This window comes from Moschus berezovskii, chromosome 20, assembly GCF_049115385.1.
Source record: "Moschus berezovskii isolate FMDL1 chromosome 20, NW_MosBer_1.0, whole genome shotgun sequence".
NCBI lineage: Eukaryota > Metazoa > Chordata > Mammalia > Artiodactyla > Moschidae > Moschus > Moschus berezovskii.
In genome coordinates, this window is record NC_142479.1 from 57,485,228 (window position 1) to 57,501,888 (window position 16,661).

At 38.4% G+C, this 16,661-nt stretch overlaps 1 protein-coding gene across 2 annotated transcripts in view; it reads right to left on the reverse strand.

Annotated features, from left to right (window-relative positions):
* The window catches only part of NSF (N-ethylmaleimide sensitive factor, vesicle fusing ATPase), a 152,848-nt gene that overhangs the window by 17,290 nt on the left and 118,897 nt on the right, over positions 1 to 16,661 (reverse strand). For both annotated transcript variants that reach the window (XM_055408110.2, XM_088829180.1), the window contains exons 16-17: positions 8,979 to 9,045; positions 6,931 to 7,010 (exon numbers count right to left, since the gene is read on the reverse strand). In XM_055408110.2, the coding sequence (XP_055264085.1) occupies positions 6,931 to 7,010; positions 8,979 to 9,045 (147 nt within the window). The remainder of the gene's footprint in view (positions 1 to 6,930; positions 7,011 to 8,978; positions 9,046 to 16,661) is intronic.

The window sequence follows — 16,661 nt, forward strand, 5'->3', positions numbered from 1 at the left end:
CAGGAGAGAGGGCGGGAGGGAAGGGAAAGAGGAAGGCTGGGTCCACACAGATAGTCTGGAGCTTTCCCTGTAAAAAGCGCTCTTGCCATTCCCCAGTGTGAGAGGCAGGCAGGACTGTCAAGATGAAAAATGGTTACAGACCAAGTTGTGACTTAAAAAGATCAAGGCCTTGTTCCACCTATATTCTAATAACTATCAGGAATATTGATAGACCTTTGCAAGGCCCTCCTTAGAGGTTCTTCTTACCCAATAGTTGTTATGCCGTAATAGTATAAACCCTAAGGAATCTCCAAAGGCCTGTGTATTTGCTTTGGGGACAGGAATGCAGGAGAGAAGCTGTGAAGCGCTATTCTCTTCCACTTGGATCAGAAGGAAAAAAGGGGAACTTTAGTCACAAGCAGCTGTAGGAAAAAGGCAGTAGGCGGGCAGTCCCTGGAGGCCAGTGTCCTTAGGACCCCACTATCCACCAGAAGCTCTGACCCTCTCTCTACTCCTCATGCTGCTGAACTCTGAAATTCCTGTTTCTACTTCATTCTCCCTTTTATAATAGGGATCTCCAATCCCCAGACCAAAGCATTTGTCTTAGGACTCAGGAAGCTTCTGAAATTCAGCGAATGGGAAATGGGGAAGTAGAGTGTCTCTATTTCTTTTGCCAGTACTGCTAGTGAAGGAATTTGAACCTGGGCATTCCAACTTGGAACACTGAACTCACTTTCCATGGAAATGTGCTATATACAGCAGTTACACTCTGTATTTTTCCTAACTTACATGCTAAAAAGGTTCTGTGGACTATCTAAAGGCACCTCTTTTCTTAAAACAACAACTGGGAGCTATATTTCCAGTTCTATACAATAGCCTTAATAAAATTCTAAACCTCCATGAACTTTAAAACAGTAAGAAAACAAGAAGAAACAGAATCTTAGATGTCAACCCTCGGCTCCAAGCAATGAGAACATTCAAATCACTTAAAAGAAACATTGATCCTTTTTTAAGGATAAGATTCTTTACAAATGACATTCTCTGTGGACAACACTATACTCTGACTTCTCAGTAACTCTGCTTTTCACAATAAGGCATTAATACCCTATGTTCAAGGGAATGAACTGAACCCTATGTTCGTACAGCCCACAGGTTTACACAGAACTTACATTATGTTCATTGGCCGTCCATGGGGTTGGTAAGGAGGAATCATCGCCATTTTACAGATGAAGAAATAGACACAAAGATGTTAAGGGGCTGGTTGAAGACTATAAGGCCAGATGTCTGTGTTAAGACTCAAACTCAGATTTTCTGACTCCAATACAATGAGTAAGCTGTGCAGAGAGTACACTCATAACTAGATTCATGGCCTCATGGAACACTAGGATAGTAGAATCAACACTTCTCTAATGCTGATGTCATGTCACAGTAATATATCAATATTTAAGGCAATGAGAAAATATTTTGTCTCAACAACATTACCATTTCTCTATGATTAAAATTTAGAGATTGAATTTTGAGTTACCTATAAATGGTTTGTGTTTATGTATGTATCTAGCTTATAACTTTAGCATTAATTAATATGTATTATAGATGTGCTCTACTGAAAAACAAAACAAAAACTCTATTTAGAAAATATGGTTTTACTGTGGCTGATTCATGTCAATGTATGGCAAAAACCACCACAATACTGTAAAGTAATTAGCCTCCAATTAAAAGAAATAAACTAATTTACAAAATAAAATACAGAAAGAAGCAAAAAAAGAAACCATGGTTTTATTTAGCAGATATTTGTAGCAATATTTTATAAAAGGACTCACCAAACTTCTTTCACTGATTTTGATGAACTTAAAACTGTTCTATACATACACACACACACACACACACACACACACGTATGAATATATACATATATTCAACTTACACAGAACTTCTTTCTGAGATAATCTACTAAGCGAAGTATACTTTTAGAGAATTTATTTATAAGCTATGGTAGCCATCTAATATCACTGACTTAACAAATGGGAAAACTGGGCTACTAAACTGTCAATCATCACCCAGATTTTTTTCAATAAAGAAGTCTAATGCAAAAGTCACCACATCAGTGATTACAATTAATGTGTCTGGCAAAATGACTAAACCTCTTTCCTAAAGTGGTTATATATCTTATTGAGTCATATTACAGTCATTAGCCCGAGTTAATTTTGAACAGATAGACAGAGAGATATTCGTGTTTAGGCCTGCGTGATCTGGAGTCTCTTCCATTATTTGCTTATTTCGCTAAAGCAACCCAAAGCCTGAGGAATTGCTTAATATCACCAAGACTTCCTAATAACATATCTGAAGTAAGATTGCACTGAGATATCATATAAGGATTATAGGAAAAGCAATCTTGTCTAGAGATCGGTGACCTTAAATGAAACCCATGGAGAAACAAACATGTCTGCCTGAGTTCCCATCAGGAATTTACTAAGAGTCTTATTGGTTCACACATTACACCCTTCCCAGCTCTAAGTCCTACTTCTTTCTTCTCAGGTTAATATTCCTAAGTGCCAGAGCAGTGAGGAAGGAATTTTTCTCAACAACTTTATTTTTTAGCTAAAAGTCTTAACAACTGTGAGGTCTTTTGAGTCCTACTTCAGTAATATTGCTATTAATTTGGAGTGGTCTTCTTTTGTAAAAGTTCACAGTTTCCAAAGATTTTGCCAGCTGGAATGCTGTGAATAAATTATAAGTGTTCTATGGTATCAATACTATTCAGCCCTTGGGAAGGTGGTTAACACCTGGTGGGGCTGCACCTCTGGCCAGCTGTGACTGGCTTCATCCACGTACCCAACTATATCATCAAATGTTATTATTTTCTATATGCTATGATATGAAAAAGGCTGGGAAGCACTGAAGTGAAAAAGCAGTGGTTCTCTGTAAGTTACAACGTTACTCTGGTACATATGGATGAGGTCTTCCAAACTGATTTGCAAAAACTGTCAGGTAGACATTAAAGCAGTCGGGTTAATGGGCTTAACTGCTCTCACACTTGTTGAGGAAACTAGGAAGTCACATCATTTCACAGCTGAGGAGTTCCTTTTCAGGCACTTTGTCTCCCGGAAGGAAAAAAAAAAGAAGGTGCCAGAAGAGATCTAGGAGGAAAATAACAAAGCCGTTCGTGTTACAGTTTGCAAGAAGGTTTACCTAGCCTTACTGCCTTACTACTGCCTCTTTCTTGACAGGAAGAGACTAAGGCTTTCATCCTCCTGATCCTGAAAAGCACATTCCCCTCGACTTCCATAAATCTGCAAAACTTGAAAAGAGCCCCAGTGTCATCGAGCAAAAGAGCCGGTGTTAGGAATCTCACTGGAAGGAGGGGTGTCTTCGAGCCTCTCGCCGCTAAGCCGGACATTTCCTAACACTGGACAAATTGTACGTCCAGCTCAGGGAGGGTGAACTGCAGTGGTCTTTTACCCTCCAAGCCAATTGTTAGCTTTTCACAGGAATCAGCAGGGAAGCACATGTGAAACCTCTGTGGTGATGGTGAGCACCCCCATGCCTTGTGTGACTCTGCATGTAGATGAAGCAGGCTGGGAGCTTTCTTAGCTACTGCTGCTGAGTTCTCAGAGCAGCCCTTTTCTCCGGCGTGGCTCCCTGCTGGGACAGCCCTTTTCAATTTTTCTATCCCCCCTCGATCTCTTCTCCTGCAGAACACAGGGAAACTTGATTGAAATAAAGACCTCGGGAACATGTTTTATTTTCTCCTGCTCAATCCATTTTAGAAAAGCTTTTAATTGGTTTTAAAAAGATGCTAAACAAAATGTGATGATGTTTTTCAGTCTTCATGAACTACAGATACCACTTTTTATACTTTCAAAGGGCTAATAAATCAATCATGAAATTAACTCTCCAGCTAAATTGAAAGCAAATCCACTGAATACCGGGTTCATTAAAAATCTATGCATTTACTTAGAAAAATTTAAAATTCAAAGAAAATTATCCTAGTAACTGAAATCTGACTTGAATTTTTAGTCCTACACTGAAAATCCAAGACCAAAGCAATCACAAAGGAAAAAAGGAGGGCTTGTGAACCAGTTTTAATAAGCCAATTTACAATGAGGGAGGGGAGATGGGGGATGGGGAGAAGTAGAAAAGAGAATATCTTGATCCATAACAACATAGTGCCCTTGAAGGGATCCTTTTATTTCAGCAATGTGCACACATGCACACACAATTTTTCTAAGTGAACGCTGAACTACAACAAATGCAAAATTAAAGATTCCGTGACTGATAATGATTATTGTATTGTATGCATGCACAGTTCCTCTTTTTAAAGAAAAATGCCTACAACCTGTTTCCTTGACAGTGATAAAATAATAGCTTTCTACTAATAGTCTACGCATCCCTACAACATTGGGATTCATATACTTTTAATATTTAACTGCAAACAGCTGAAAAGCCTACATGATAATGCTTTGGCAAAGTGAAGGCTTCTACTTCAGAATGACAAATAGTCTTGACACTGGATCACCTTGAAAAATTCTCCCTTATTTTCTTCAGAGGATACAAACTAATTTAAAAAGTAAGATGGTACAGAGAAACCACATTTTTATTTTGTTAAATATATGCCAACTAGAAATATCTTAAGCATTCATTTCTTCTGCCACTGATTTGCTTACACAGCAGGTCATCTAGCAGTCCAGCTCAGCACCACCCAATTCTGATTAAGGACAGGCTGGTATTTTATTAGAATCCCTGCCACTTCCGATCACTAAGGCAACCATATCTGCCTTTTACTTCTTACATGTTCCTATATTCTTCCTTTCCAATCCTTAGAGAAATTCGTTCCATATCCCTTTCTAATGATCCAACTCCTGTTTCTAATATTTCTCCTAAGCTGGGCCACCTATGCTTACTCCTTACATTCAGCTCTTCATAGAATCCTCCTTTCTTCATTTAAGCTTCTGAAACTATCTATCGTAACCATTTTCTTAAGATGTAACTCCTATTAACACAAAGTTCACTGACTTAAACTGTACAATTCAATGGTTGTTAGTAAATTGCACAGATATATGCAACTACCACTGGACTCAGAACATAATCATCATGCCCCAAAGAAACCCTGTATCCACCAGCAGTCACCTCTCATTCTCCTCATCCACTCCTCCAGTCTTAGGCAACCAATGATCTGTTTTCTTGTCTCTATACACTTGTCAATTCTAGGTATTTCACATAAATGGAATCACACAATATGTAATCTTTTGTGACTAGCTTCTTCTGCTTATCATGTTTTCAATGTTCATTCACGTTATGGCAACTACTCAGCATTTTTTAAAAATGCCAAATAATACTCCATTCTATGTATATACCACATTTATTTTATTCGATGAACATTTGGGTTGTTTCCACTTTTTGGTTATTATGAATAATGTTTCCATGAACATTCATGTACAAGTTCTTGTGTGGATATATATTTTCATTTCTGTGTGGTATATACCTAGAAATAGAATTGCTAGGGCATGTGGTAACCCTATCTTTAAGCTTTTGAGTGCCAGACTGTTTCCCAAAGGTTGCACAGTTTACCTATTCCCACCAGCAGTGTATAAGGATCTAATTTCTCCATCTGCATGCCAACACTTGTTATTGACTTTTTTTCCCGTGGGATTTATTTTTTAGTTCCCTGACCAAGGGTCGAATGGTGCAGTGAGAGACCAGAGTCCTAAACACTGTACATCCAGGGAATTCCCCTGACTTTTAAATTATGGTAATAAGATAATGTTCCTTTCCTCAAAGGTCTTACAATTATTTTTATAAAACAGAAACAATTATTCCTAAGTCTTTATTCAAGATTTTGGAAGTCATTTGTTAATATGTTCTATTTATTTCTAAAAACACTCACTTCTCTATTTTCAGCTTTAATATAACCTAAAACTTCAACTATTGGGAGTAACAGTTTACAGAAAAATGATGTAAAAAAGCCTTCACAGTGCAAATATGCAGTAAGTTTTCAAGATTGTTGTAGGTTATACTTCTTTCCACTAATCTAAGAAAAAAAAAAACCCTAGAAAATCAAGACAAGTCCTCTACCTTTAGGTCTAACACATACACACATACAATTTTAACTGTTAACTTAAATATCAGATTCACCAGCTTAACATTAAATATTTTCCATACAACTTACTTTATGTCTCTAACTTCAAATATGGAATTCCCATACAGTTTTTTTAAGTTAGTACTTCACCCCTTTGTATCTGTCTTTGACTGGCATTTCTTCAAGATTACAACATGCAGAATCAATCAAGAGAATTCATGTCTTGTGTCACAGCCAAACATGCTCTAGCAGCCTCTCCATAATTAACATATTTAACCAACCCTCATAGATCAGTTTAAATGTGTAAAGCTATCAAAATCACCAGTTTCCAACAGCCACATCAGTAAAAATGGAACCACGGGAACCAAGATCCTGACTATAAACTCACCCTTCAGAAGTGACACGTGACATGAGAAAAATGCAAACTCATCTGTAAAAACTAAAAACAAAACACAACTCCCCATAGGACATAAATTTTCCCAAATACAAATTCTTAGAAAAATCTATGAAAGATGGAACAAATGGGAACATGTATTTAATCACTTCTACATTAATATCATGTATTAATATCGTTCTTGGGAGAAGGGGTGGGAAGGGATGTATAATATGGTGGTGAACTTATAAAGGAACAAAACAGAATACTAACTGAAACTGGAATTTTGAGATTTTCAGAAAAAAATGGAAAACTTTTCTGCTTCAGAGAAGTGATGAAGAAAATTATTTACCTTAAGACAGAAGGCCAGACTGGATGATCTTGCAAAATCCATTCAACAAGAGAATTTTACTAGTTTTTGATAATCTGCTTATTTAGAGGGTGCACCATTGTATAATTTACTGAAACAACTCTGTGAAAATGTTCCTTATCTTATTTTTACCTGCGGAGGGGCCTTTTTCAGTAACACAAGAAGAGCCTGTAGTACCAGATTAGAAAATCGAGGGCCAATAGGGACATAATCTGGAAGAGAAACATTGCTGTGTTTAGGAATTTGATATATATATGCACATAGACCAAACATACAGATTTTTCTGCGTCAAGAGTAAAAACAGTCCTAAATAACTAACGATAACAAGAAAAAAGCTTCTAAATATCTATTTTGTGCTTGTGTAGACATCTTTGATATTCAGAGACAGTTTTTTTCAAAGGGGAAAAAAAAATCCCCAGGTCTATTGACTAAACATTTCCAAGAAGCTACTGCAAACCTTGGCAATACAGATGACTACACAAGGCAACAAAACAAGACACTAGAAAATGGATAGAAGGGGAAGTAACAAGTAGTAATAACGGAAGTAAGGTACTTTGACACAACTGAAATGATGGTAAAGCCGTGGAGACTGGCCCACAGATGGTGAAGAACAGTGAATTTCTCAAAGAACTTTCTATGTGTTAAGCTCCTACACATCCTTCAAGATTTGGCACAAATGTCACCCCCTCTGCTTTCTCTGCGTACTGCATGTGCACCCTTGCCCGTGCTTAGAGCTGTCTTCCAGCAACAGCCCTCTGAGGTCAAAAGTCATCTTCCCTTTTCTGAGTACCCAGACACATGGCATGTTCGACTTTATATTAATTTTTGCTGATGTATGTCATAATGACAGCATCTTACTATTTTTCTGAAGCCATAATGATTCTAGCCGAGTGATACAGGCTCAGCAAGTGCTTACCAAATAAATGAACCAACATGAACTGATAATAACTATTCATACAAGTGAAAATATACTTGGAGGGCAAACATTCCTGACATAGTACTGTTGCTATGACCACACATCTCAATTGTGTTTAGGTAAAGGAATTTATGCAGAGCTATGAGTATGTGCCTAAAAGCTTTTAAAGAAATAATCCCAGAAACTGAGATGAAATGTATCAAAAAATAGCAGATCCAAAACCCAGGTCACCAGACAAAACTGTCTATTTAAGAAGACCTCCTACTTATACCTACTTTGTTTTATAACAAACACTGTCTTAGGAAACAGGAAAATAGATCATAGAGGACATAAAATAAGTCTCAAAATCATGGGGGAGATGAATTAAGAACAGTTAATATGAAATCATTACTACACCACTATAGACCCCTTAAGGAAGAAGGGGGTTAGTTAACCAGGCATTGGTAGTATCTTCAGATATTTATTAAGTTACCAGATAGGATCAATTTCAATCAATTTTGTTACAGCATCCTGAGCCATTGTTATAATGAATTTATCCCAGATTTATCTAGTTTGTGCGAAGAAATAAAATATAAGCGTAACAACACTGTTTTGGCATTTATTTGTGGAATACACCTTATGAGCTGAGTACAGGGACTGTTTTATTTATCTTGTATTCTATAGGAGTGCACTTAAACATAGGAGATGTTTAATAGGTATTTTAAAAAATTACTGTAGAGTACTTGTAACTTTCAGAATGCTTTTAACTTTCACAACATTACCTCATTTCTGTCTTTACATTTACTCTGTGGGATAACTAAGGAGAGAGTACTATCTCTGCTTCATCTGAACGGACACTGAGACAGAGAGCTGACAACTTCTGCCCCAAGTGTTACGAACTTGTAGATTTCAGTCCAACCCTAAGCTCTTCTTTCCTCAGTTCTGACCCAGTGAGCAAATGGAACCTCTGAGCTACAGGTGGCTCTGAGATAGAATATAGCAAATATATCCATCAGTGAAAATTCCTAATCATTTATAATGGTCAGGGAACTTTGTGGAAGATACAAAATATGAGACATGGACCCTTACAGTTATGGTCATAAGGCATATTTACCACTGATAGCACTGTTGGCTTCAGATATAAGAGAAGTTATATTTCCTTATTAGATAAAGAAAGCTATTTCTATTCCCTATAGATTATAAACACCTGTATTTTCTCTTGTAATTTGTGAGACATTAGCTGTAATGTGGCAAGGATAGTACAACGACAGAAGTGATGACTCACCAAGCAGTCTCTCAATGTCATCCACAACCACACAACTGAGCTGGGATTTGTATGCATCATCAAAGATCTAGAAGAAAAGCAAAAACCACGGATTATCTCACTGCCCTCAAAAATTACAAGAATTTCCAAGAAGATAAAATTTAGCTAATTCTTGATCAATGCCCCCCTGGCCCAAACACAGTAAAACACCCAATATTTCTATTCTTTTTAAAAAGTTTTATTTATTTACGGCTGTGCTGGGTCTTTGTTGCTTTGTGAGGGCTTTCTCTAGCTGCAGCGAGAGGGGATGGGTGGTGGACAGGCTTCAGCAGTTGAAGCATGTGGGCTCAGTTGTTGTGGCAAAGGGGCTTAATTGTTCCGTGGCATGTGGACTCTCCCAGACTAGGGGGATTGAACCCATGTCTCCTGCACTGGCAGGTGGATTCTTAACTACTGTGCCACCAGGGAAGTCCCACCCAGTATTTCTGACTACATAAAATTAGACTTTAGTAGATAATAGGACTTTAGAAATTCAAGAGTTCTTACAAATTTAAAAGTGAGGACATGGAGACCCAAAGCAGATAAATGACTTGCCCAGGACATCACAGCTGGATCACAGCTGACCATGGGGGAGGGTAAGGCTACTTTCAGCTCCAAGGGCTGGATGTGTCACACTGGGGCGTGCTCAGGAAAAACTGGAATTAATCAACTGACAAATCCATCAAGTTTATCACAATGGTCTCTCCTCTCTCTGTCAGGGGCATGACTTCAGTGCTGTGACTCAAGGGCTAAATGGAGCCACAGGAATGTGTAGGGTAAAACTGAATGTCATTTTATTAGTAGTAGGAACTGGGCCCTGTCACACTGGAATAACATTGAAAGCAGAGAATTCTGTCAGCTCAGATCAGACTGTAACAGCCGAAGTGTCTACAAAAGAATTAAAGTTAGGTATAAAATATCAGATAGAGGCATCATTAGAACTAGACAAAAGATGACAGTGCATTATTTTAAGATAGCCAAATAAATGGAAATTAAGCAAGCAGTGAAGAAGGTTGTTATATCCTGGCAAGGAAGTAGCAATTTCAAGCCAGATAGAAGAATTACTTCTTTTTTAAGTTGAATATAAGCGCTCAAAGCCTTGAGACCAGTGTTTTTGTAAATGTTGGCGGTTCCCATTCCAGCGCTCTGTGTAGCCCACTGGTGTCATCGCTAAGAATTAATCCCTGCATTCCAGTCCAATCTGACTGAAGGGTAACCTCACTGCACCAAGATGGTAACCACCACTCTCCTGATTTTGCTTGGTAGTAGCATGATATTCCTTACTGGGTACCTTTTAACTATAGAAGATTAAGAATTAGGTACAGGAACAAAGTAAATTAAACCTACAATATTAATCTTTTTCATATTATGTTTAAAGACAACCTGTGAATTCGTGGTTTTTAAAGCATTTGTGACAATTAAGAAAATTTACTACATTAGATTAATAGATTAGCCTTGCTAGTTCAATTTAAAACACGCAGTTGACTAATTAATTTTGATAAACTTCAATGCTGGAAGGTGAAGTATACCTTTAATAGCCTTGCAAATAGTAATCTGAGATTCATCATAATTATATTATTGTGTGTGTGTGCGTGTGTGTGCTCAGTCACATCTGACTCTTTGCAACCCCATGGACTGTAGCCCACCAAGCTCCTCTGTCCATGGAATATTCCAGGCAAGAATACTGGAGCAGGTTGCCATTTCCGACTTCAGGGGATCTTCCCAAACCAGATATTGAACCAATGTCTCTAGCTTCTCCTGCACTTGTAGGCAGATTCTTTACCACTATGCCACCATATTGTTAATTTTAATTTACTAAATAAATGTAATTATAGATTTACTTTGAAACTTAGACTGTTTCGTCTGCTAAACAACTGAAGCACTTCAAAGAGAAAATAAAACATTTTAAATGTCTAAATAAAGTTTAAAATATTTAAAGAAATTGAAGTTATAAAAATCTCTTTTTGAGCTACCCTTTACTTGACTTATAAATAGAATAAAATAAGTGGATTTTTTTTTAAGTTTTAAGTTTTCTTTTGTGTTGAAAAACTAGATTTTAAATTATATAATTTTAATATGTTGAATGTTAAATTTTTAGACCTCCAATTAGCTACACATGGTCTTTTCTATGCTCAAAAATCACTCTCAAAGATGCAAAAATAAATAAATAACCCCCCAAAAACTCATCAACAAAAACAAACCCAAAAGCAAAATGTCAACTCATGTGACAATCTACATGGTAAGTTTCTCCCTAACACACTGTATATCCTTTAAGGTAGGAACTGTCTTCTTTAGCATTATGTGTTCAGGGTCTGATGCTTTACTGGTGCCTAATAAACATCTGCTGCATACATGTGGGAGAGAATGCCTCTGCTGCTTTCCTTTGCACCATCCCCTGTACCCGTTAGTCATCTACCCTTTCATCCTTTGCCATCTGTCTCCTCATTGGATTGTGAGGTGGATAAAACCTTTATTCATGTTACCCCACTGTACCCAGCACAGAAGAGTATTTAGTAATCTTATCTGCTCAATGGATTCAATGGCTGAAACAACGCAAAGTTCTAATTTCATCTTGTCATAAGTTACCTGCCTCTCTTCTCCTTCGGTATAGCATTTTGTATTGTGTATATATTATGGATTCAAAGTATTCTTCCCTATATTACACCAGATTGCTAGCTCTCTGAAGGCAAGTACTGTTGTATTTATCTCTGTATCCATGTCACTTAATATCATACCTTAACAGAAAGTGATCAACAAATACTTACTGAAGGAATACACTGAAATTTATGCATTGAAGTCAAGTAGACAGATCAGGGCAGTAGCTGGAGATGCATGACTGAAGTCAGAATATGAACATCTCATAATGCTAAAACCATGAGAGGGAAGAAATCTTCAAGGAGAAATGGTAGAAGGAGAATAAAGGGCCGAGGACTGAATCTTGGAGCGTGGTTCTGTTAACTCATTTATTTTTAATTCATGTCATGTGTCAAGCACTAATGGCAGCAATGGAGAGAGTACTAACTTAAGGCCACTTGGAACTACGATGAAGCACAGCATGATGATGTTAGAGGAGATACAGGAGGATGTGGTGGCACACAGCACAGGAGCTGTGGGAGTCCGGGGTGACACCATGCACATCCTGGTTCTCTTTCTGGCACGTGGTCAGCATGCACTTTCTCAACCCCTTGAGTCAGGGATGACTATGGGGTTTGCGTTGGCTACTGAAATGGGAGTGGAGTATTTCACTTTCTGAAAGGAGCTTCAAGAACCATGGCTTGGTTCATTGCGCTTCCTTTCTCCTGCCTTGGCGATCACAGGATCACACGTGCGATGCAGCCACTATTATCTATCAGCCTGAGTCTCTGAGAAGCGGCAGCAGAGTTTCCTCTCTAAGTTATGGTGGACATGTAGTGTGAGCAAGAAATAAACTCTGTAATGTTAAGCCCCTGAGATTTTGGGCGCTATTCATTATTGCAGCATAATTTAGCCTACTGTGACTGATATAAGAGCTTATGAAGTCGATGATGGTCTCCTAAATTCAGGAAGTGACATTTAAGCTAAGAACTGAAGGATGAACAATTCGCTAGGAAAGAGGGAAGAAAGTGTCCTAAGCAGAGCATATCAATTATAAGGAGGCACAGAGAAAATCCAGGGGCACTGCAGGGACTAGCACAGCCTGTAAGAACTAAAAGGAAGAGGGGTCAGCACTGGCGCTGTGAGTATGGGGAGTGGCGGGTGAGAGATGCAACAGAAGAGAAATGAAGAGACAACGGAGAAGTTTAGAAGCGGTTCCACCGTGGTTCTCAGCTCTTTTTTGAAGACTGGACTAACAGCAGCCAATGTGGCAAACTCAGCTGATTTCTAGACGTCATTAAAAATAGCGCTTGGCTCTTTTAAAACATTTGCTCAGCATTCTATTGATATGAAGGGCTTTGATGCAAGCATATCATTCTGTCTGACAGACTGTAATATCATGGATTTGAGTCACAGGGGCCCAGGACATTGTGGATGGGCTACTGCAGTAGTTCTACACTTTCTCTGAATCAGCCCTTCTTCCTCCTCAAAGCTTATAGAGCTTATAAACATTACTGAGGACATTGCTGGGGTCTGAACTAATGATAAATTTCCACCAATTTATCTCAGATACTGTGATTCACAGAGCATTTCAAATCATTTCACAGCTGACTGCATGGGCTACCTCTAACATTTTAGAAGAAAATACTTACAGGTAGTTTGTTTTGTTTTTGTTTTTTACAGACAGTTCTTAATGTACTAATTACTACCATGGGGAGAGGAGTACTCGCAGCTAACTCTCTTAACAACATACTAACCATGACAAAGGCTATGCAATTCCAGTTGTAACTTGACCGGTTTCAGTTGACTCTGCTTTAATTTAAATACACGCACATCTTTCACTTCTCTCACACACATTCTTCCCCACAGGTAGTCACAAGTGTAAGACAAGGTCACCACTGTTCTCCTAAATCCACGTTTCTGCCTAGTCGCCTCGCTCTCTTCCATTCTTGGCTTCCTGGCCCCATGCTACATAAGGAGATACCCGGATTCCACTGGCAAGCATATGCAATTAGCTGCCAGACTAAAACCTGAGACATTTATATACTGAGTGGGGAAGTTGTACCATAACTGCAGACAGACAAACCCCAAAAGGGGGAGAGATACTAGGAGGAGAGATGCAGAAAAAGTAAAACTGTACAAACTGCCCTAGCTCACACACAACAACTGAAGTGCTGAACTTGTCATCAGTAATAGCACCCAGTGAATACACAGTGCCTTCTCCAGACCAAAAGCCAAAACAACATTTAGCCAGGTGGGCTGAAGCTGGGGCTACTGGTGGTATCTTGCAGACTCTTTAAAAAATTAACTTAAATTCTGATCCTTTCATGTAGTAAGATGAAAGTGAGATGCTCAAGTTTTTCCTGCTGGAGAGATTGTCAGTAGGGGATCACAGAAGGTTATCATGCAAAGTAGGACACTTGAAAGAGGGGAGCTGTTAATAATCCTGCTAGAAAAAACAGATAAAAACCATGACTGCACACAGTAAACTGGAGGATATGGTCTTCCCAGCTCTATCAGGGAGTTTCCTAGAGCATGTAAACTTATCAGAATATAGGTATTCTGAAAGTCAGGTGAGAAGTCTGAAAGAGAAGGCTGAAGAAAAGAATGGGGAGAATGGAAGAAAGAAAAAAAGTGTGGAGAAGAGTGACAACAGTCAACAGGGCAGAAATGAGAGGTCGACTCTAGGAGCTGAAGACTAGCTCTAGAAATCACAGAATCCCACAGTTCGCTTAGCTGTGGACATAAGGAGACTGTCATCATGAACCTCCTTGGTGCCTCCTCTCTTGTGTGGAAAGGCAGGCTATGGGTCATGAGAGATGACCTAAAACATGGGAAGCCTGGGCCTGCGGCAGGAGCATGCTGGATGCACTGTGAAAGGAGGTACGGAGCTCCTGTTGCCGAGGGCTTGGGAGCAGGTCTGGTCATGGACCTTGAGGGTGCCGAGAGCTCTCAAGGCACCGAGCCCACTCCTAGAATCTTCACATGAGCTGGGAACCACCTGCGTATAGGGGAGGGGCAGCAGCTGCAGCCTCTGGAGTCTATATTAATGCAAATGGGAACAGGCCAGCATTAGCTCCACGTTAATCCCAGCCTTTTAGAATCACAAACCCCAGCAAAGCGTACTCCAAGTAGAGTCTGTCCTCCATTTTCTAGAACCTCTTTAGGGCTCTGAGGTAAGTGAAGCCAAATTCTCTGGTTCTTTCGGGGCTGAAAGAGTTCACCTCAATTCAGAAGTGGTTGGCATGAAGTACCAAGTTAGGAGGAATCTGTTGACAGTAGGAATTTGATGACTTAGAAAATCCCCAATGTAGTAAATCTGTCAGCAATTAGTTGAAAGCATGCTCTAATCATATTTTGTAGCACATAAAAATGTAAGTGAGCAAATTCAAATCGGTGCTATCAGTAATAATCTCTCGTTTCTAAAAATAACTTGGGAGTAGACCAAGCAAACATTAGCTGTCTTCTAATGAAACTGACTTAGGAAGTGGACCTAAACTTCTGGCAAAGTGCTCAAGCTTCCTGGAAATGACCTCAAATTCCCTTATTTGTTCTCCCTGCTTTTCAGGAAAAATTCTTACATTTTCACAAAACATGAGAGACAGACTGGGATATCTTTAATAACAGAAGAAGTCACAAGGTCTGAAAGTTAAGTTCTACTGAAGAGCTGCACAATCCTCTTTTGCGTGCCAGACAGATACAACCGTCAGAAGACAAAGTATATTAAACAAAAAGAACAAGTGCCTGCCTCCCCCCACCCCCCAGCAGTTACAGGGACTTGTGGTCACTTACAGGGTGTCCACTTGTCAGTTACTGCAAGCACAATCTTCAACAAATCAGCTACATGAGATATTAGGATGTTAACCAAAAACATCCAAATTCTGTCGCTTAGTAACTGCTGTCAAAAGATCCAATTTCCAGTTCCGCTCTTTGTATGGACTAAACCATGAAAAGAGGAGGATTAGGCACCATGATTCTGTTCTGTGCAGACTACAATTTGCAGTGGGATTTACAGGAGGATATTCAAAGAAGATTATTTCTTTCTTGCAAAGCTAGTGGAAAGGAAAATGTCTTCTATTAATTTTCAGTCCTTTTAAAAACAAGACTATATGACCTTATTAATGGGTATAGTTTTAGAAATCACAAATTTTTTACTCGATTTTGTTCAAACAATGTAATCACATCAGACTGTTTTATTTCATCTCTGTACTGACTGTATACTCAGAAAGCATACTAGTTAAAATCAAGATCTACTGCATTGTTATTTTTTTCATTTAATGCCATTAACAGAACTAGCAAATAGGTTTTTTTCTTTTTAAAGTATAGATGCAAAAATGGATAAAGGAATTAAAATTTTTAAACAAAATAATGTTGGGGAAACAAAAACAAAATACGGGAGAAGAGAAAGATCTGTAAATACTTCAACTATCTTAAGGGAACATATAGTATCTCCTCCCCAACAGAATGTGAGAATAATACTTCATACAGAGTTTGCTAGTATTGGGGAGTTTACCTACACAGAGAAAGGATTTATTAAGCAAACTAAGAAGTAGAATTGAATGGAGTATAAACTACCTTCATATATTTCAGCACCAGAATCTGTATGTGAATAAGAAGCAATAGTTTAATTGCAATTAAAGGTCTGAAAGTTAAGGATCTTAATCTTAAGATACTCATTAAAGCAAGCCTAATAGGCCTGGCGTGCTGTGATTCATGGGGTCGCAGAGAGTCAGACACGACTGAGCGACTGAACTGAACTGAATGGCTGTCTCCACTAACAAAAACTCTTGGTTTATGTAACAAAACCAAGCAGTAAAATGATATATAAAGATATTATGGGCAAAAGTCCAAGGAAACTGATATTCTTATATGATGGAGTTGCGAGTGTAAATTGGCACAACTTTCTTAAGAAGTACGTTTTATAAACATTAATATTTTTACATAAGTTTTAATAGCAATATTTATCATAAATTTACACCCATTAATATTTTACCTTAGCAATCTCAGCTCTGAGAGTTCATCCTAAGGAAATAACCAGAAATGTATGTGCAATAATAATGATAAGTAAGAATAACCACTATACTTTATTGA